This window comes from Octopus bimaculoides, chromosome 21 (genome assembly GCF_001194135.2).
Source record: "Octopus bimaculoides isolate UCB-OBI-ISO-001 chromosome 21, ASM119413v2, whole genome shotgun sequence".
Classification (NCBI taxonomy): Eukaryota; Metazoa; Mollusca; class Cephalopoda; order Octopoda; family Octopodidae; genus Octopus; species Octopus bimaculoides.
Genome location: NC_069001.1, coordinates 4,966,388 through 4,980,470, shown reverse-complemented (window position 1 = coordinate 4,980,470; position 14,083 = coordinate 4,966,388). Strand labels below are relative to the sequence as shown.

At 38.0% G+C, this 14,083-nt stretch overlaps 1 protein-coding gene across 1 annotated transcript in view; it reads left to right on the top strand.

Annotated features, from left to right (window-relative positions):
• Nucleotides 1-12,394, top strand: part of LOC106884098 (tubby protein homolog) — a 17,636-nt gene extending 5,242 nt beyond the window's left edge. The window contains exons 4-9 of the mRNA XM_014935316.2: nt 1,716-1,828; nt 2,726-2,846; nt 4,114-4,212; nt 6,765-6,852; nt 10,494-10,577; nt 12,099-12,394. Of these exons, the coding sequence (XP_014790802.1) occupies nt 1,716-1,828; nt 2,726-2,846; nt 4,114-4,212; nt 6,765-6,852; nt 10,494-10,577; nt 12,099-12,232 (639 nt within the window). The 3' untranslated portion in view covers nt 12,233-12,394. The remainder of the gene's footprint in view (nt 1-1,715; nt 1,829-2,725; nt 2,847-4,113; nt 4,213-6,764; nt 6,853-10,493; nt 10,578-12,098) is intronic.
• The last annotated feature ends 1,689 nt before the right edge of the window (nt 12,395-14,083 follow it).

Sequence of the window (14,083 nt, the reverse complement as noted above, 5' to 3'; positions counted from 1 at the left end):
TGTAAAAAAAAGATGAATGCAAAAGAAGAAGCATGCTTTAAGATGTAGAGCGGTATATATTAAAACTGGGGAAGGCCGGTTTATGGGATTACCTTAGGTTAAAAATATTTTCAAGAGGTCATGGGCCAACAGATTTTTCGGATCTGACATTACGCCATAAAGCTAAACCCTAGTGCCGCCAAATTTCAAGCAGGGGTGTAATAAAAGTTTTCCATTAAATTAATGAGGAAGGTTGATATTTATAATGAATTTGCCATTTTTGATGAGTGTGCAGTGCTCATCTAGCACACCTGGAACATACGCCCATGACAGTCATAAATTGCGATACAGACATAAATTTCGTTATGCAACGAAGATAATTTGGTGTCAAAATACGAATTCAGTTGATACAAGAGTGTCATAAACTTTTAAGTATTTTGACCCAGTTTCAAACCATAGTCGGGCACTATGTACGCCATAGGAACATCGTCCTGTATAGCGTTCAGTTTTTAGATAAATTCACCTTTTTCATGGGGTGGGATGGGGTGGCGGTATGTTTTTATCATGGTGTTTTATGAGTTTTTTTAATTATTTTTTTTTGTTTGTATTTTGTTGTTGTTGCGTTTCTGTTCTTCCCTTGCAGCTTCTGTTTGTTGATTGTTTTTTTTGTTTTTTTTGGGGTGGGGGGATTTTGAGTAAATTTTACCTTGTTTCAGACATATGAGAAATAAGGATTAAAATAAATGGGTAAAAACAAATATGGACGGATTTAACTAATACTCCAATATATATATATATATATATATCTTCCTTATATATATAAAGAGATAGATAGACAAACAGATAGATAGATAGATGGATGGATAGACGGACGGACAGATACATAGCTAGATGGATGGATAGATGATAGGCAGACAGACTGATAGATAGAATGATGGATGGTTGAATGTATAAATGGATAGATAGATAGATACACAGACAGTCAGACAGATACATGAGAGATAGATAGATAGATAGATAGATAGATAGATAGACAGATAGGCAGATAGACAGACAGAGAGACACACACACACACACACACACACACACACACACAGGTAGATACATATATACTTATGTTAGATACAGTGAAGGAGACATAGATGAATTTTGCAGTGTTAGTTATTGATCTGGTAGGGTAGCAGCATCAATGGCATTTTCTCAATCGGAACAGAAATCATGAAGTGGAATAATGAGATGTTTCTGTGAGTCACAGACATCCAGCAACATTCTTCTGGTGTCTTATCTCTCTCCGTTCCTCTAACGGTCGGTTCATCTCTTCCCCCAAACTACAAAAACAAAAATATACGTGAATGGCTGTAGAAAGAGAGAATAGTTACTAGGTCAATGGGCAATTACATCTGGGCTCTATTCCTACCATTCTTAGAATTCCTTTTCTCTTCCTCCTTAGTTGATATGCATGCGTGTGTGTGTGAACAGGCATACAGGTATTTTCTTATCAACTATCATTGTTGTATAGGTGAATTTCTTGACATTCATTTTCTCTCTCTCTCTCTCTCTTTCTCTCTCTTCTTTCCCCACCCTTTATTTATCTATATATATATGTGTGTGTGTGTGTGTGTGTGTGTGTGCGCATATAGACAGAGAGATAGTTTGATAGATACATTTATATGCACATTTTATATTATTATTATTATTTTTTTTTTTTTTTTTTTTTTTTTTTTTTTTTTGTCCAGCAATTTCTACTGGCTGGGAGAAAAAGAAAGAAAAGCACGACTTCAAATTATTTAATCTCTACCGACCCAACTGACCTCTCCCGGGGTGGTGAAGCATACATAGGCAAACTCAGGTAAGAAGAATCGCTACAATGGCACATCACTCACTTCAGGTAAACTCCAGAAATACTCTGCAGAAAATCGCATCAGATACTCCTGGAAAAATCCAAGAATGTTTTTTTTTTTGTAATAGCTCATCTGATACTCCTGGCAAACTTCAATAATACTCTGTACGACGGCACATTATGTAGTCCAGCCAAACTTCAGGAGTTCTCTGTACAACAGCACATCACATACATACTGCAGATAAACGCCATTAATACTTCTTACAACAGCTCGTTACATCCTCCTGGAAAAATCCATGAATACTCTGTACAACAGCACATCACATACTCCAGGTAATCTCCAGCAATAATGAGTACTATTGCACATCACATACATAATCCAGGTAAATTCCAAGGATACTCTGTACAACAGCACATCACATACTCTTAGCAAACTCCAGTAAAATGGAGGAGCATGGCTTAGTGTTTAAATTGTCGAACTAATAATTGTAAGATTGTGGTTTCAATTCCTAGACAAGTTGATGTGTTGTGTTCTTGAGCAAAATACTTCATTTCACTCCATGTGTGGCATGGGGGATGTGCAGTTCAACAGGATCCAGGGAATCAGAGGAACTTGTTTTGCTCCAGTGTCTCAGTTTGGACAGAGTTTCTTTGGCCGACTGCTCCTCTATAGCTGGATGCGCTTCCTAACCCTAACCACTTTACCGTGTGTACTGGAGACATTTCTTTGTGGAACCAACACTTCTGATGTTGCTTTGCCCTCAACAAGTGCAAAAGCGTCTACTCACCCCTTCCATGTCTCAGACCAATTCATTAACGATTTTTCAGAGTTATCTTTGTTTATTTGATTTAACCATTTTTTTTTTTATGATAACTCTTCATTTTTCTTTTTGTTTTTTCTTCCAGATCAAATTTATTGGGAACTCAATTTACATTATTCGACAAAGGTTCAAACCCAAAGAGATCTAATAGTTTAGCCACCCCCGAAATGGCTGTTACTCGCAGAGAATTAGTTGGTATTGTATATGTAAGTTGCACACTTTCTGATGTATCTAAAATATTTTCACCTGATATTTACCTGTAATTAAAGTATTGTTTTGTTGATTGCAATTGTAATCTTTTTCCATATGGTGAAGGCATGGCCATGGAGTTAAGAAGCTCACTGTGCAAGATGGCTGGGTCTTTGCCTCTTTATCTCTCTAAGCAGAGCATGGAGATCAGATAGATAGACAGATGGGTATATAGATAATTAGATATATAAATAGATATACAGATAGATAGATAGATTAATAGATATATGGATTCATGGCTGGCTTTAGAGTGTGCCTGGCTCTATCAAGGCCAGACTCATAAATCGACATGAAAATCCACAGTCAGTTATGGTTTGGATGGCTGTGACAGTCACTGGAAAGTCTCCCCTCATTTTTGTGCTCTCAGGTGTGAAAATTAACACCCAGCAATACATTAGTGACATTCTGGAAGCTGAACTGATTCCATGGACGAATGAGCACCTTCAAGGCATACCTTGGAGCCTCCAACAGGACTTGGTACTATCTCACAGCTCAAGAAGCCCCAATCTCAACCAGTTGGATTTTTCTGTTTGCTCCATGTTGGAGACGAGGCTCTCAAGCACTCTTCATAGTTTTGCTCAATGCTCTGAAGGCAAAACTGCTCCAGGAATGGGCCTTGGTTCTGCAAGAACAGCTGCGTGTTGTGTGTGAAGCATTTGAACCTAGACTTAAGGCTGTGACTCGAAACAGAGGTAGTCATATCGAATAAATGTGGTAGTGTCAGAATTGTGTTTCCTTTACCATTGCATTTGCAATGCTTGAACCAGAAATGTAACAAGATTTCACTTTAGCAAAATTGAAAAGAGTTGGTTGCCTTAATTTTGGGGACACCCTGTACGTACGTATGTATGTATGTGTGTATATATATATATATATATATATATATATATATATATATATATATATATATATATATATATATATATATATATATATATATACACACATATTCATACATACGTATATTTATGTATATAATATATGCATATATATATATAGAGAGAGAGATAGAGATACATAAAACATATATCAATCAATCTATTTATATCCATCCATCTTTCTATCTCTCTCTTTCTCTCTCTTTGGTTTTACTCATTCAGTCACTTTTCCCCCCCTCTTATTCTCTCTTTCCTATCCATCTATCTACTTGTCTATCCATCCCTATCGGCTTCACTCACTCATCCACTTCTCCCTCTTTCTCTCCGACCCTCTGCCTTTTCCCAGGATACCAACGTCCTTGGCTTCAAAGGACCTCGAAAGATGACAGTAATTGTCCCTGGTATGAATCTCAGTCACGAAAGAGTGGAAGTCGTGCCGAATGATGTAAGTACCTTTTACTCTGTGCTTCTTGTTCTTTCTGCCTCTCTCTTTTAGCCAGATGCTGTCAGACAACAGACAGATAGACAGACAGATGGGTATATTGACAGTTAGATCTACAGAGACAAATGGGTACACTGAGTTAGACATAAAAACAGTTGGGTATAAAGACAGTTATATATGTAGATAGTTAAATATATATATATATATATATAGGCAGATGTGGATATAGACAGTTAGATATATAGACAGATCAGATTGGAGCCTGGTACAGCCTTCTGGCTTGCCAGTCCTCAGTCAAACCGTCCAACCCATACCAGCATGGAAAGTGGATTTTAAACGACGACGAGAATGATGATCATGATGAGATAGGTATATAGACAGATTTTTAGACAGTGAGATATATAGACATAGATGGGTATATAGGCAATGCGATATATAGACAGGTTTATATAGACAGATGGGTATATAGACAGTTAGATATATTGATATTTAGAGATATAGGCAGAAGGGTATATAGATAGTTAAATGTATAGGCAGTGATATATATATATAGACAGATGGGTATACTGAGTTAGATATATTGACATGTGGGTGTCTAACGTGTTAGATATATTAAAAAAAATTGAATATATAGACAAATGGATTTATAGACAGATTTATGTAGATAGATGGTAAACTGAGTTAAGTATATTGACAGATGGGTGTATATGTTCTTATATATATGGGCTGTTTTATATATGTCCACCAAGGCAACACCAAAGTCCTCTCAACGGTTAGCCAGAGATGATTTTTAAAATGAGAATATCTGAAATAAACTCGACTGCTCTCACAATTGAGAGTATTAGAAATTATCGTAATTGCTCTCAAAAATTAAGTAAAACAGTTGGAAAAAATCTCCAGAATCCTTGTTTGGTGCCGGATCAATCCCAAAATCTAATCAGTCCGTGCCAGTCATGAGGCCAAACATCTCTGAAAGTTTCATCTGAATCCATCCAGCGGTTCTTAAGATATTTTGTCCACGGACAAACTAACAAACATGATTGAAAACAATACCTCCGCCTTCACTAAGGCAGAAGTAAGAAGAATAACAATAATATTAATAATAATAATAATAAATATCTAAATAATCAACCTGATCTATGTCTTAGATTACTTTTTACACCATTCCCAATATGTTTACAGCGTGCACTTATCTTACGAAGGACACAACTTTTTATCTAAAATCTCATTATGATTACAATTAAACCCTGGGAGAGGCATTTTGATTATTATTGTCGTCATAATTACTAATCATTATTATTATTATTATTATTATTATCGTCATCATTGTTATTATTGTTGTTGCTGTTGTTGACCTAATTTCTACTGCTGTCACACCATATTAACAAGGTAAACTTTGATCTTTCCGCTACGATGTGCGATTGAAACAAATTTAGGAAAAGAAACACAAAATAATATTAAAAAAAGCTGCACATTAGCTCGTCCGGTTTGAGTTTGGTTGCACTTGCAGTGCTAAAAATAAAATGTAAACTGTCCTGCCATGGTGCCATAGAACCATGTGAATACTTGTGGCACTGCTGAAGACTTGGTCTTTTGTTTAATGTATCGGTTTCTTTAGTCCCCATTAGCTTTAGTTGTTTGGAGTAAGGAATTGAACTCAGTTCTTTCAGCCAATGTAATGTCTTTGGTACACTATGTGTGTGAGTGGCACCACATGCACCTGTGTGCACCATGTGTACTTATGTGTCTGTGTGTCTGTGTAGTTCTGTTGGTCATAATCATTCATACCAGTATGTAATTCCTGACGAGGAATCTAATTTTTATTTCATGAAGAGTTTTTCGCTTTTGTCTTTGGAATTAATTAGACTCCAAAACAATTTATAGAATGTATGTTGCTTCTGTACCGACTTGGTTTATGAATTGAATTAAAGGGATTTATACTTACAATTTTTCCTTTCCTTATACTTCATTTTATATATATATATATATATATATATATACGTATAAGAAGGGATGATCACTAAGTGGACATCCGATATGCTGGCAAAAGGTCATCAACGACCCAACCACAAAGAAAAATAATGTTCTTCAGCAAACACCAGAACATAAGCGGGCAAGACAAATGAAAAATATACAAAATAAGGAATTACAATTTTTCTGAATCTTCAGATTTTTATATGCTAGGCAACTGGTTTTAAATTGATGTTAATTAAATTAATATTCAATTTATCACCCTCAGTATATAAATATATATATATGTATGGATACAATTTTATATTTTATTGTATCTATATCCTTAACTATGGATTTTCACATGTCAGGTTGTATGGCAGTTTTTTGTGTGTGTGTGCGTGTGTAATCTGCCTTCATTGTTTTCTAGTTTTCTCATTCTCTGTCTTGTATATTTCCATATTTCTTCTCCCTCTCTCTCTCTCACCCCTCCCTACCAGCTTTTTACTAACAAACCTGACTTCCTTTTTCTCTCCACTTCCTTATATATCTCTCCCTGCCTTTTCTTCATATTTTTCTATCCATTTATGTTTACCAATCTCCAGGAACATGATGGTCTAATAGAGCGATGGAAACGTAAAACTATGGACAATATGCTGGAATTACACAATAAGACGCCTGTCTGGAACGAAGGTTGGTTTGCTTTTTTATTTTTCTTACTTCTAACCCGTTCATGTCTCATTCATCTTCTCTTTAATTAATTATCTAGATTTTCCTAATAATCTAGATTTCCTTATAATGTGGCTTGTATGAATACTATATCTTGTCTCATTGGCACTTGCCCTGTTGTCCCATTGGCACTTCCCCAGTTGTCCCATTGGCACTTGCCCTGTTGTCACATTGGCACATTGCCCTGTTGTCCCATTGGCACATTGCCCTGTTGTCCCATTGGCACTTGCCCTGTTGTCCCATTGGCACATTGCCCCGTTGTCCCATTGGCACATTGCTCTGTTGTCACATTGGCACATTGCCCTGTTGTCACATTGGCACATTGCCCAGTTGTCCCATTGGCACTTGCCCTGTTGTCCCATTGACACATTGCCCTGTTGTCCCATTGGCACTTTCCTTATTGTCACATTGGCACATTGCCCAGTTGTCTCATTGGCACATTGCCCAGTTGTCACATTGGTACATTGCCTTGTTGTCCCATTGGCACTTGCCCTGTTGTCCCATTGGCATATTGCTCTATTGTCACATTGGCACTTGCCCTGTTGTCACATTGGCACATTGCCCTGTTGTCACAGTGGCACATTGCCCTCTTGTCACATCGACACATTTCCCTGTTGTTTAATTGGCACATCGCTCTGTTGTTCCTCTGTAACAACAGGGCAATGCGCCACATATATATGTGTGTGTGTGTGGCACATTGCCTTCTTGTCTCACTGACAACCTTGTTATATTGTCACATTGTCACATTCAACTATCAGATGAATTATGACGTGTATTTGTGAGGCAAGAGATCTTTCCCCTTCTTGCTGGCTCATATTTCCTTACACTTGCTGGTTGTGATAGTTACTTAGTGGTGGGTGTGATAACAATTGTTTCGGTGACCTTGAGGACTATTTTGGTTACATAATGCAATGACCCCCCACCCATCTTTTTTATACCATGGACCACAGCAATGACACACCTAAATGCAATAAAATACATAAAATATAATCCGCTTATTACACACACACACACACACACACACATACATATATATAGAGAGAAAGAGAGGTAGATAGATTGTTAGGTAGGCAGGCAGGCGGGCAGGCAGTCCACTCTGTTAGAGGGTTAGTGTTAGGAAGGGTATCCAGCCATTAAAACCATGCCAAGCCAGGAAATAAAGCCTGGTGCGTTCTTCTGGCTTACCAATTTTCAGTCAAACCATCCAACCCATACTAGCGTGGTAAACAAATGTTAACTGGTGATGATGATGACACACATATATGTGTGTGTGTGTGTGTGTGTATATATATATATATATGTGTGTGTGTGTGTGTGTGTGTGTATCAAAATAAGCAACAGGATATCCTGTTGCTTATTTTGATTTTATTCACCTTACTTCGAGCTGTCCAGATAATACCAGGCTGGCTTGGAGCTTCAACTTAAGTACCTAATTCAACTGAATCTCAATTATTTCTTATATATCTTTATATATATGTGTGTGTGTGTGTGTGTGTATGTATTATATTTATATATATATATATATTTATATATATTTATATATACACATATACATATATAAATACACACACCCACACAGGATGTCCATAAATTACCATTATAATCTGAAGTGTGGAAGTTGTAAAGATAATTTATGGACACCTTGTATGTATGTATGTATGTTGTGTGTGTGTGTGTGTGTGTAATGTATATAATGCAAAAAGAAAATCTGCAGACTACGATAGTCAATAAAATAGAAACAGAATTTTAAAATCTCTTCTTTTTGTGCAACCTGGCACTGGTCAATAAATAGCCTGGTAGTTGGAGTCCCCTGAGCCAGGGAACCACTTTGGTGACCTAGAGCTGCACTCTTCAACTCTCTTTGTTCCACAGACTAGTTTCATGCATGACAATTTTCCCATGAACCAGGGAGCCACATGCATAACATATAACATATGATTTAATGATTACATTTATAATACACATCATCATCATCATCATCATGTAACGTCCATTTTCCATGCTGGCATGGGTTGGACAGTTTGGCTGGCACTGGCAAGTCAGAGAGTTGTACCAGGTTCTGATTGTCTGTTTCGGCATGGTGTCTGTGGCTGGATGCCTTTCCTAATGCCAACTCTTCTACGGAGGGTACTGGTTGCTTTATACGTGGCACCAGCTTGGGTGCTCTTTATGTGACACCAGCTAAGGTGCTTTTTATGTGGCACCAGCTAAGGTGCTCTTTATATGGCACCAGAATGGACGCTTTTTATGTGGCACCAGGATGGCTGCTCTTTATGTGGCACCAGAATGGGTGTTTTTTACGTGGCACCAGCTGAGGTGCGTTTTATGTGGCACCATCACAGGAGTTCTTTCTACATGGCACATTAGGTTCTTTGATGCATATATAGTGCAAAGACACACTGCAGACCGCATTGGCCTTTTATTCTATTTTCTTTTTCTTTTTTGTTACTTGTTTCAGTCACTTGATTGTGGCCATGCTGGAGCCGTAGGACGTATTCTTTGTAAGCCTAGTGCTTATTCTATCGGTCTCTTTTGCCAAACCACTAAGTTACTAGGAAGTAAATACACCAATGCCAGTTGTCAAGCGATAATGGGCAGGAGGGGAGCAGACAGAGACACAAACACTTGCACACACACACTCTCACATATATATGCGACAGGCTTCTTTCAATTTCCATATACCAAATCCCCTCACTAGGATTTGGTTGGCCCGAGGGCATAGTAGAAGACACTTGTCCAAGGTGTCTCGCAGTGGGACTGAACCCAGAACCATGTGGTTGGGAAGCAAGCTTCTTACCACACAGCCACGCATGTACCAAAAGCCAATGAAAGATTTAGAATTTATTCTTTTTTTTATTCAGTCTGGTACTAAATGATTTCTGCACCAGAACTTGTCTATGGCCCAGTTATTGGGGACTTGTGATGGAGGGGATTGTTTTGGTGACCTCAAGGACTATTACAGTGACCTCGGTCTTGTCAGATTTTGGGAAGTTTCAATGACCTCTGACCCATCAGATTTCTGTCTCTGTTTTTAAATACCTCACACACACCCACACTTATTAGATATGACTTACAGATGTCTCACATGTGCGATATTTAATATCAAGAACTTTGGCCTTGCTTTTATCGATAATTTTTGTGACTTTGATCTCACCTCGTCTCTATCGGTAATGCTGATGACCCACTTTTTCTAAAAAAAAAAAAAAATAAACAGAGAAACACTTCAATCAGAAGTCCGAACTGTGTTAGTCTCTCCGCCCACCCCTATCCCAGCCCACTCCCTGACCTCTTAAGAAAGTTAATGTCTGCATCATCATCATCATCAGCAGCAGCAGCAGCAGCAGCAGCACTGTTCATCACCTTTAGCATCATCATTATCATCATTAGCATCATTGTCATCATCATTAGCTTCTTCATTATCATCATCATCATTAGCATTGTCATCGCCATCATCATCCTTAGCATCATCATCACCACCATCATCATCACCACCATCATCATCACCAACATCATCATCACCAACATCATCATTTTTGCCATGCTCTTCCTCAATGTCGTTCCATTCTGTTCCATTGTTAGAATTTATGGTTTTCTTCTACTTGCAGAAACCCAATCTTACGTCTTGAATTTCCATGGAAGAGTTACACAAGCCTCTGTAAAAAATTTCCAGATAGTTCACGATAATGACAGTAAGTATTTCTAAGACTTGAATCTCGGCATGCCCACCTTGAATGGTCTTCTGGGAGGAGACCCCACCCCCACCCCCACTGCACTAACTTGCTTCACATTAAGGTCCCCTAGATGTGCACTATGACCCAATCATTCTCCAGGCCATTGGGTCATAGTCTTAGTTTCAGGTCCTTCCATACAGTTGGTCCGTACATCAGACAGCAAGACATCAATAATCCCAGTTGCCAGCATCTTTCCAGGTGATCCCTAAGTTGCTTCAGATCTTGTTTAAAGGTGGTGCACCCTGTCTTTTTGGGATCTTTTTTCTCTTTCTTCATTTCTCTTGATGTGCATCCACCATGCATACATGCATATACAACAGACTCCTTCTGGTTTCTGTTTACCAGATCCACTCTCAAAACTTTGGTCAGCTTCAGGCTATAGCAGTGATTCTCAACGAGAGACCATATGAACCCTCAGGGACCATATAAGATTTTTTAGGGTCTACACAACAAATTGGGGATCCACAATAGCAGTGTAAGGACCCCTGAAAAAATTTTGCCTGAGATGTGTGTATTGGTGATGTATTGCGAGAAACAACCAGGTTTCTTTCTCTCACATTTCACACAGTTCAACCTACACCACAAGTTAATGTAAGAAAAACAAAATAGGAATTCTGAAAGAAGTTTCTATAAAACAAGTTTTTAAACATTGAATGGCTATGGGGGTCCACCCAGAATAAAAGAGTAATCAAAGGGGTCCATAGATCAAAAATGATTAAGAACTATGTTTTACATAGTTCAGCCTACACAAATTAATGTAAGAAAAACACAATAGGAATTCTGAAAGAAATTTCTATAAAACTAGTTTTTAGACATTGACTGGCTATGGGGTCCACCAGAATAAAATAGTAATCCAAGAGTCCATAGATTAAAAATGGTTGAGAAACCCTGAGCTATAGTAAAAAACACTTACCCAACGTGCCTTGCAGTAGGATTGAATCCATGACCACTTGGTTGGAAAGCAAGCTTCTCAATGACACAGCCATGCTTGTTCCTCATTGGCTCCCTCATATCTGTCTCCATCACTCTATTATACTCTAACCTTTCACCTGGCACAAAGCTTCTTTCCTTGGTTCCACTTCCTCTCCCAGATGAGAGCTCTTCATCTTGCAAGTTACTTGGTGACCCTGTTGGTGCTGGGGCCACATCAAAACCACCCAGTACACTCCTGTTAAGTCATTGGCATTAGGAAGGGCATCCAGCTGTAAAACCATGTCAAGGCAGACATTGTCAGTGCTGGTGCCACGTGAAAAGCCCCCAGTCCACTCTGTAAAGTGGTTGGCATGAGGAAGGGCATACAGCCATAGAAACCATGCAAAAACAGACAACAGCTCTCTGGCTTGCCAGCTCTTGTCAAGCCATCCAACCCATGCCAGCGTAAAGGATGGACATTAAACGATAATGATGGGGGTGATATCTACCTACCTATATACCTATATATATATCTATGTACTTATGTATTTTTTTCTCTCTTTCCAGTTGACTATATTGTGATGCAGTTTGGCCGTGTTGCCGAGGACGTTTTCACCATGGACTTCCAATACCCGTGCTGCCCTCTACAGGCATTCGGTATTGCCCTTAGTAGCTTCGACAGTAAATTGGCTTGTGAATAAATTTAACAGACGTACATATCAACAAGACCAAACATTTCGGGTTTATGAATTCAGTAAGGGTTTGTAAATTCTGTGTGTTGGGGAAGGGTGGGCATGGTTTGGTTTGTTTGTCGTTTGGCTTTTTTTTTTTGTAAATAAATTAAATAAATACATATATATATATATCTATATCTATGTGTGTATGTGCATGTATGTGTGTGTGTATATATATATATGTGTGTGTATATATATATATATGTGTGTGTGTGTATGTACATGTATGTTTGTATATATATATATAGTGTATATACATATATATATATATATGTATATATATATATATATTTGTAGGTGTGTTCATGTGTGTGTCTGCATTTATATCTGTCTACTTATCTACCTTTCTGTACATAGCTATATGTGTATATACATATTTACATTCACACAGAGACACACACACACACACACACACACACACATGTATATATATTTAATATTTTGTTTTTGTATTAGTTTTTGCAAGATTCTTGGTATGAAGTTGGGTGTTTAGAAAGATACGTTGTGGAAGGGCCATTTTTGCAAAATGACTCTGCCGTGATCTTAATGTCATAAAATGTATATATGTGTATGCATACACACACACACACACACACACACACACACACATGTATATAAATACCAAGAACACAACACTGTTGGAGTTTGATTTTTTTTTTTAGTTCAGTTTCGGTGTGGTGCCAAGACATTCATTACTAAATCCTTTCATCCATTAACGTGCAAAGACTTTCCCCGCCCCATTATCAGGATAACATGTTGCTAATAAATACTGTCTTGTGAGACAGCAAGCTGGCAGAATTGTTAGCACCGCAGGCAAAACAAAATGCCTTGTGGTGTTTCATCCATTTTCACGTTCTCAGTTCAAATTCTGCCGAGGTCGACTTTACCTTTCATCCTTTCTGGGGTCAATAAAATAAGTACCAGTTGAACATTGGGGTCAATGGTAAGAAGCCAGAAGCACAGGAGCGGTTGTGTGATAAGAAGCTTGCTTCCCAACTACATGGTTCTAGGTTCAGTCCCACTTCGTGGCACCTTGGGAAAGTGTCTTCTACTATAGCCTCAGGTCAACCAAAGCCTTTTGAGTGGATTTGGTTGACAGAAACTGAAAGAAGCCCATTATATACATATATATTCATTTATATCTATGTGTGTATGTCTTTGTATTTCTCCCCCACCATCGCTTGACAACCACTGTTGGTGTGTTTATGTCCCCGTAACTTACTGGTTCAGCAAAAGAGACCAATGGAATAAGTAATAGGCTTTTAAAAGATTAGTTCCTGGAGTCGATTTGTTTGACTAAAACAATGCTTCATGTTGGTGCCCCAGCATGGCCGCAGGCAAATGACTGAAACGAAATATAAAAGATATAAAAAATATTTGGGGTATGTACCCAACGATAAACATACAAATGCCTCACATGTAAGATTATATATACATACTCACACACACATGTATAGCATTTCTGATATTATATCACAGAGGTAAGAAAATCATGTTATACACATATCAAAGAATTTGTTTGCAAAATGTTGGGTTCACCAAATCTTGTGATATAACAATGCGGATCTTGACCCTTTTACTGGTACATCGTTCATACACAAGTAGTTACATTTAAGGAACAACCGTGTATTTCAAAATAAGGATCACCTGATGGCCCCGATGGTTTACTGAACCACCTGAATGTGATTACGTTTAGTGAAATGTTGTCGAATGCAGTGGCTGCCTGGTAAGTTGACTAAACGTAGTAAATGACTGTGAGGTTTGAATAACGAAGGCAAGAAAGATATGCTGCGATATAAATCTGAATGACCCTGGAAG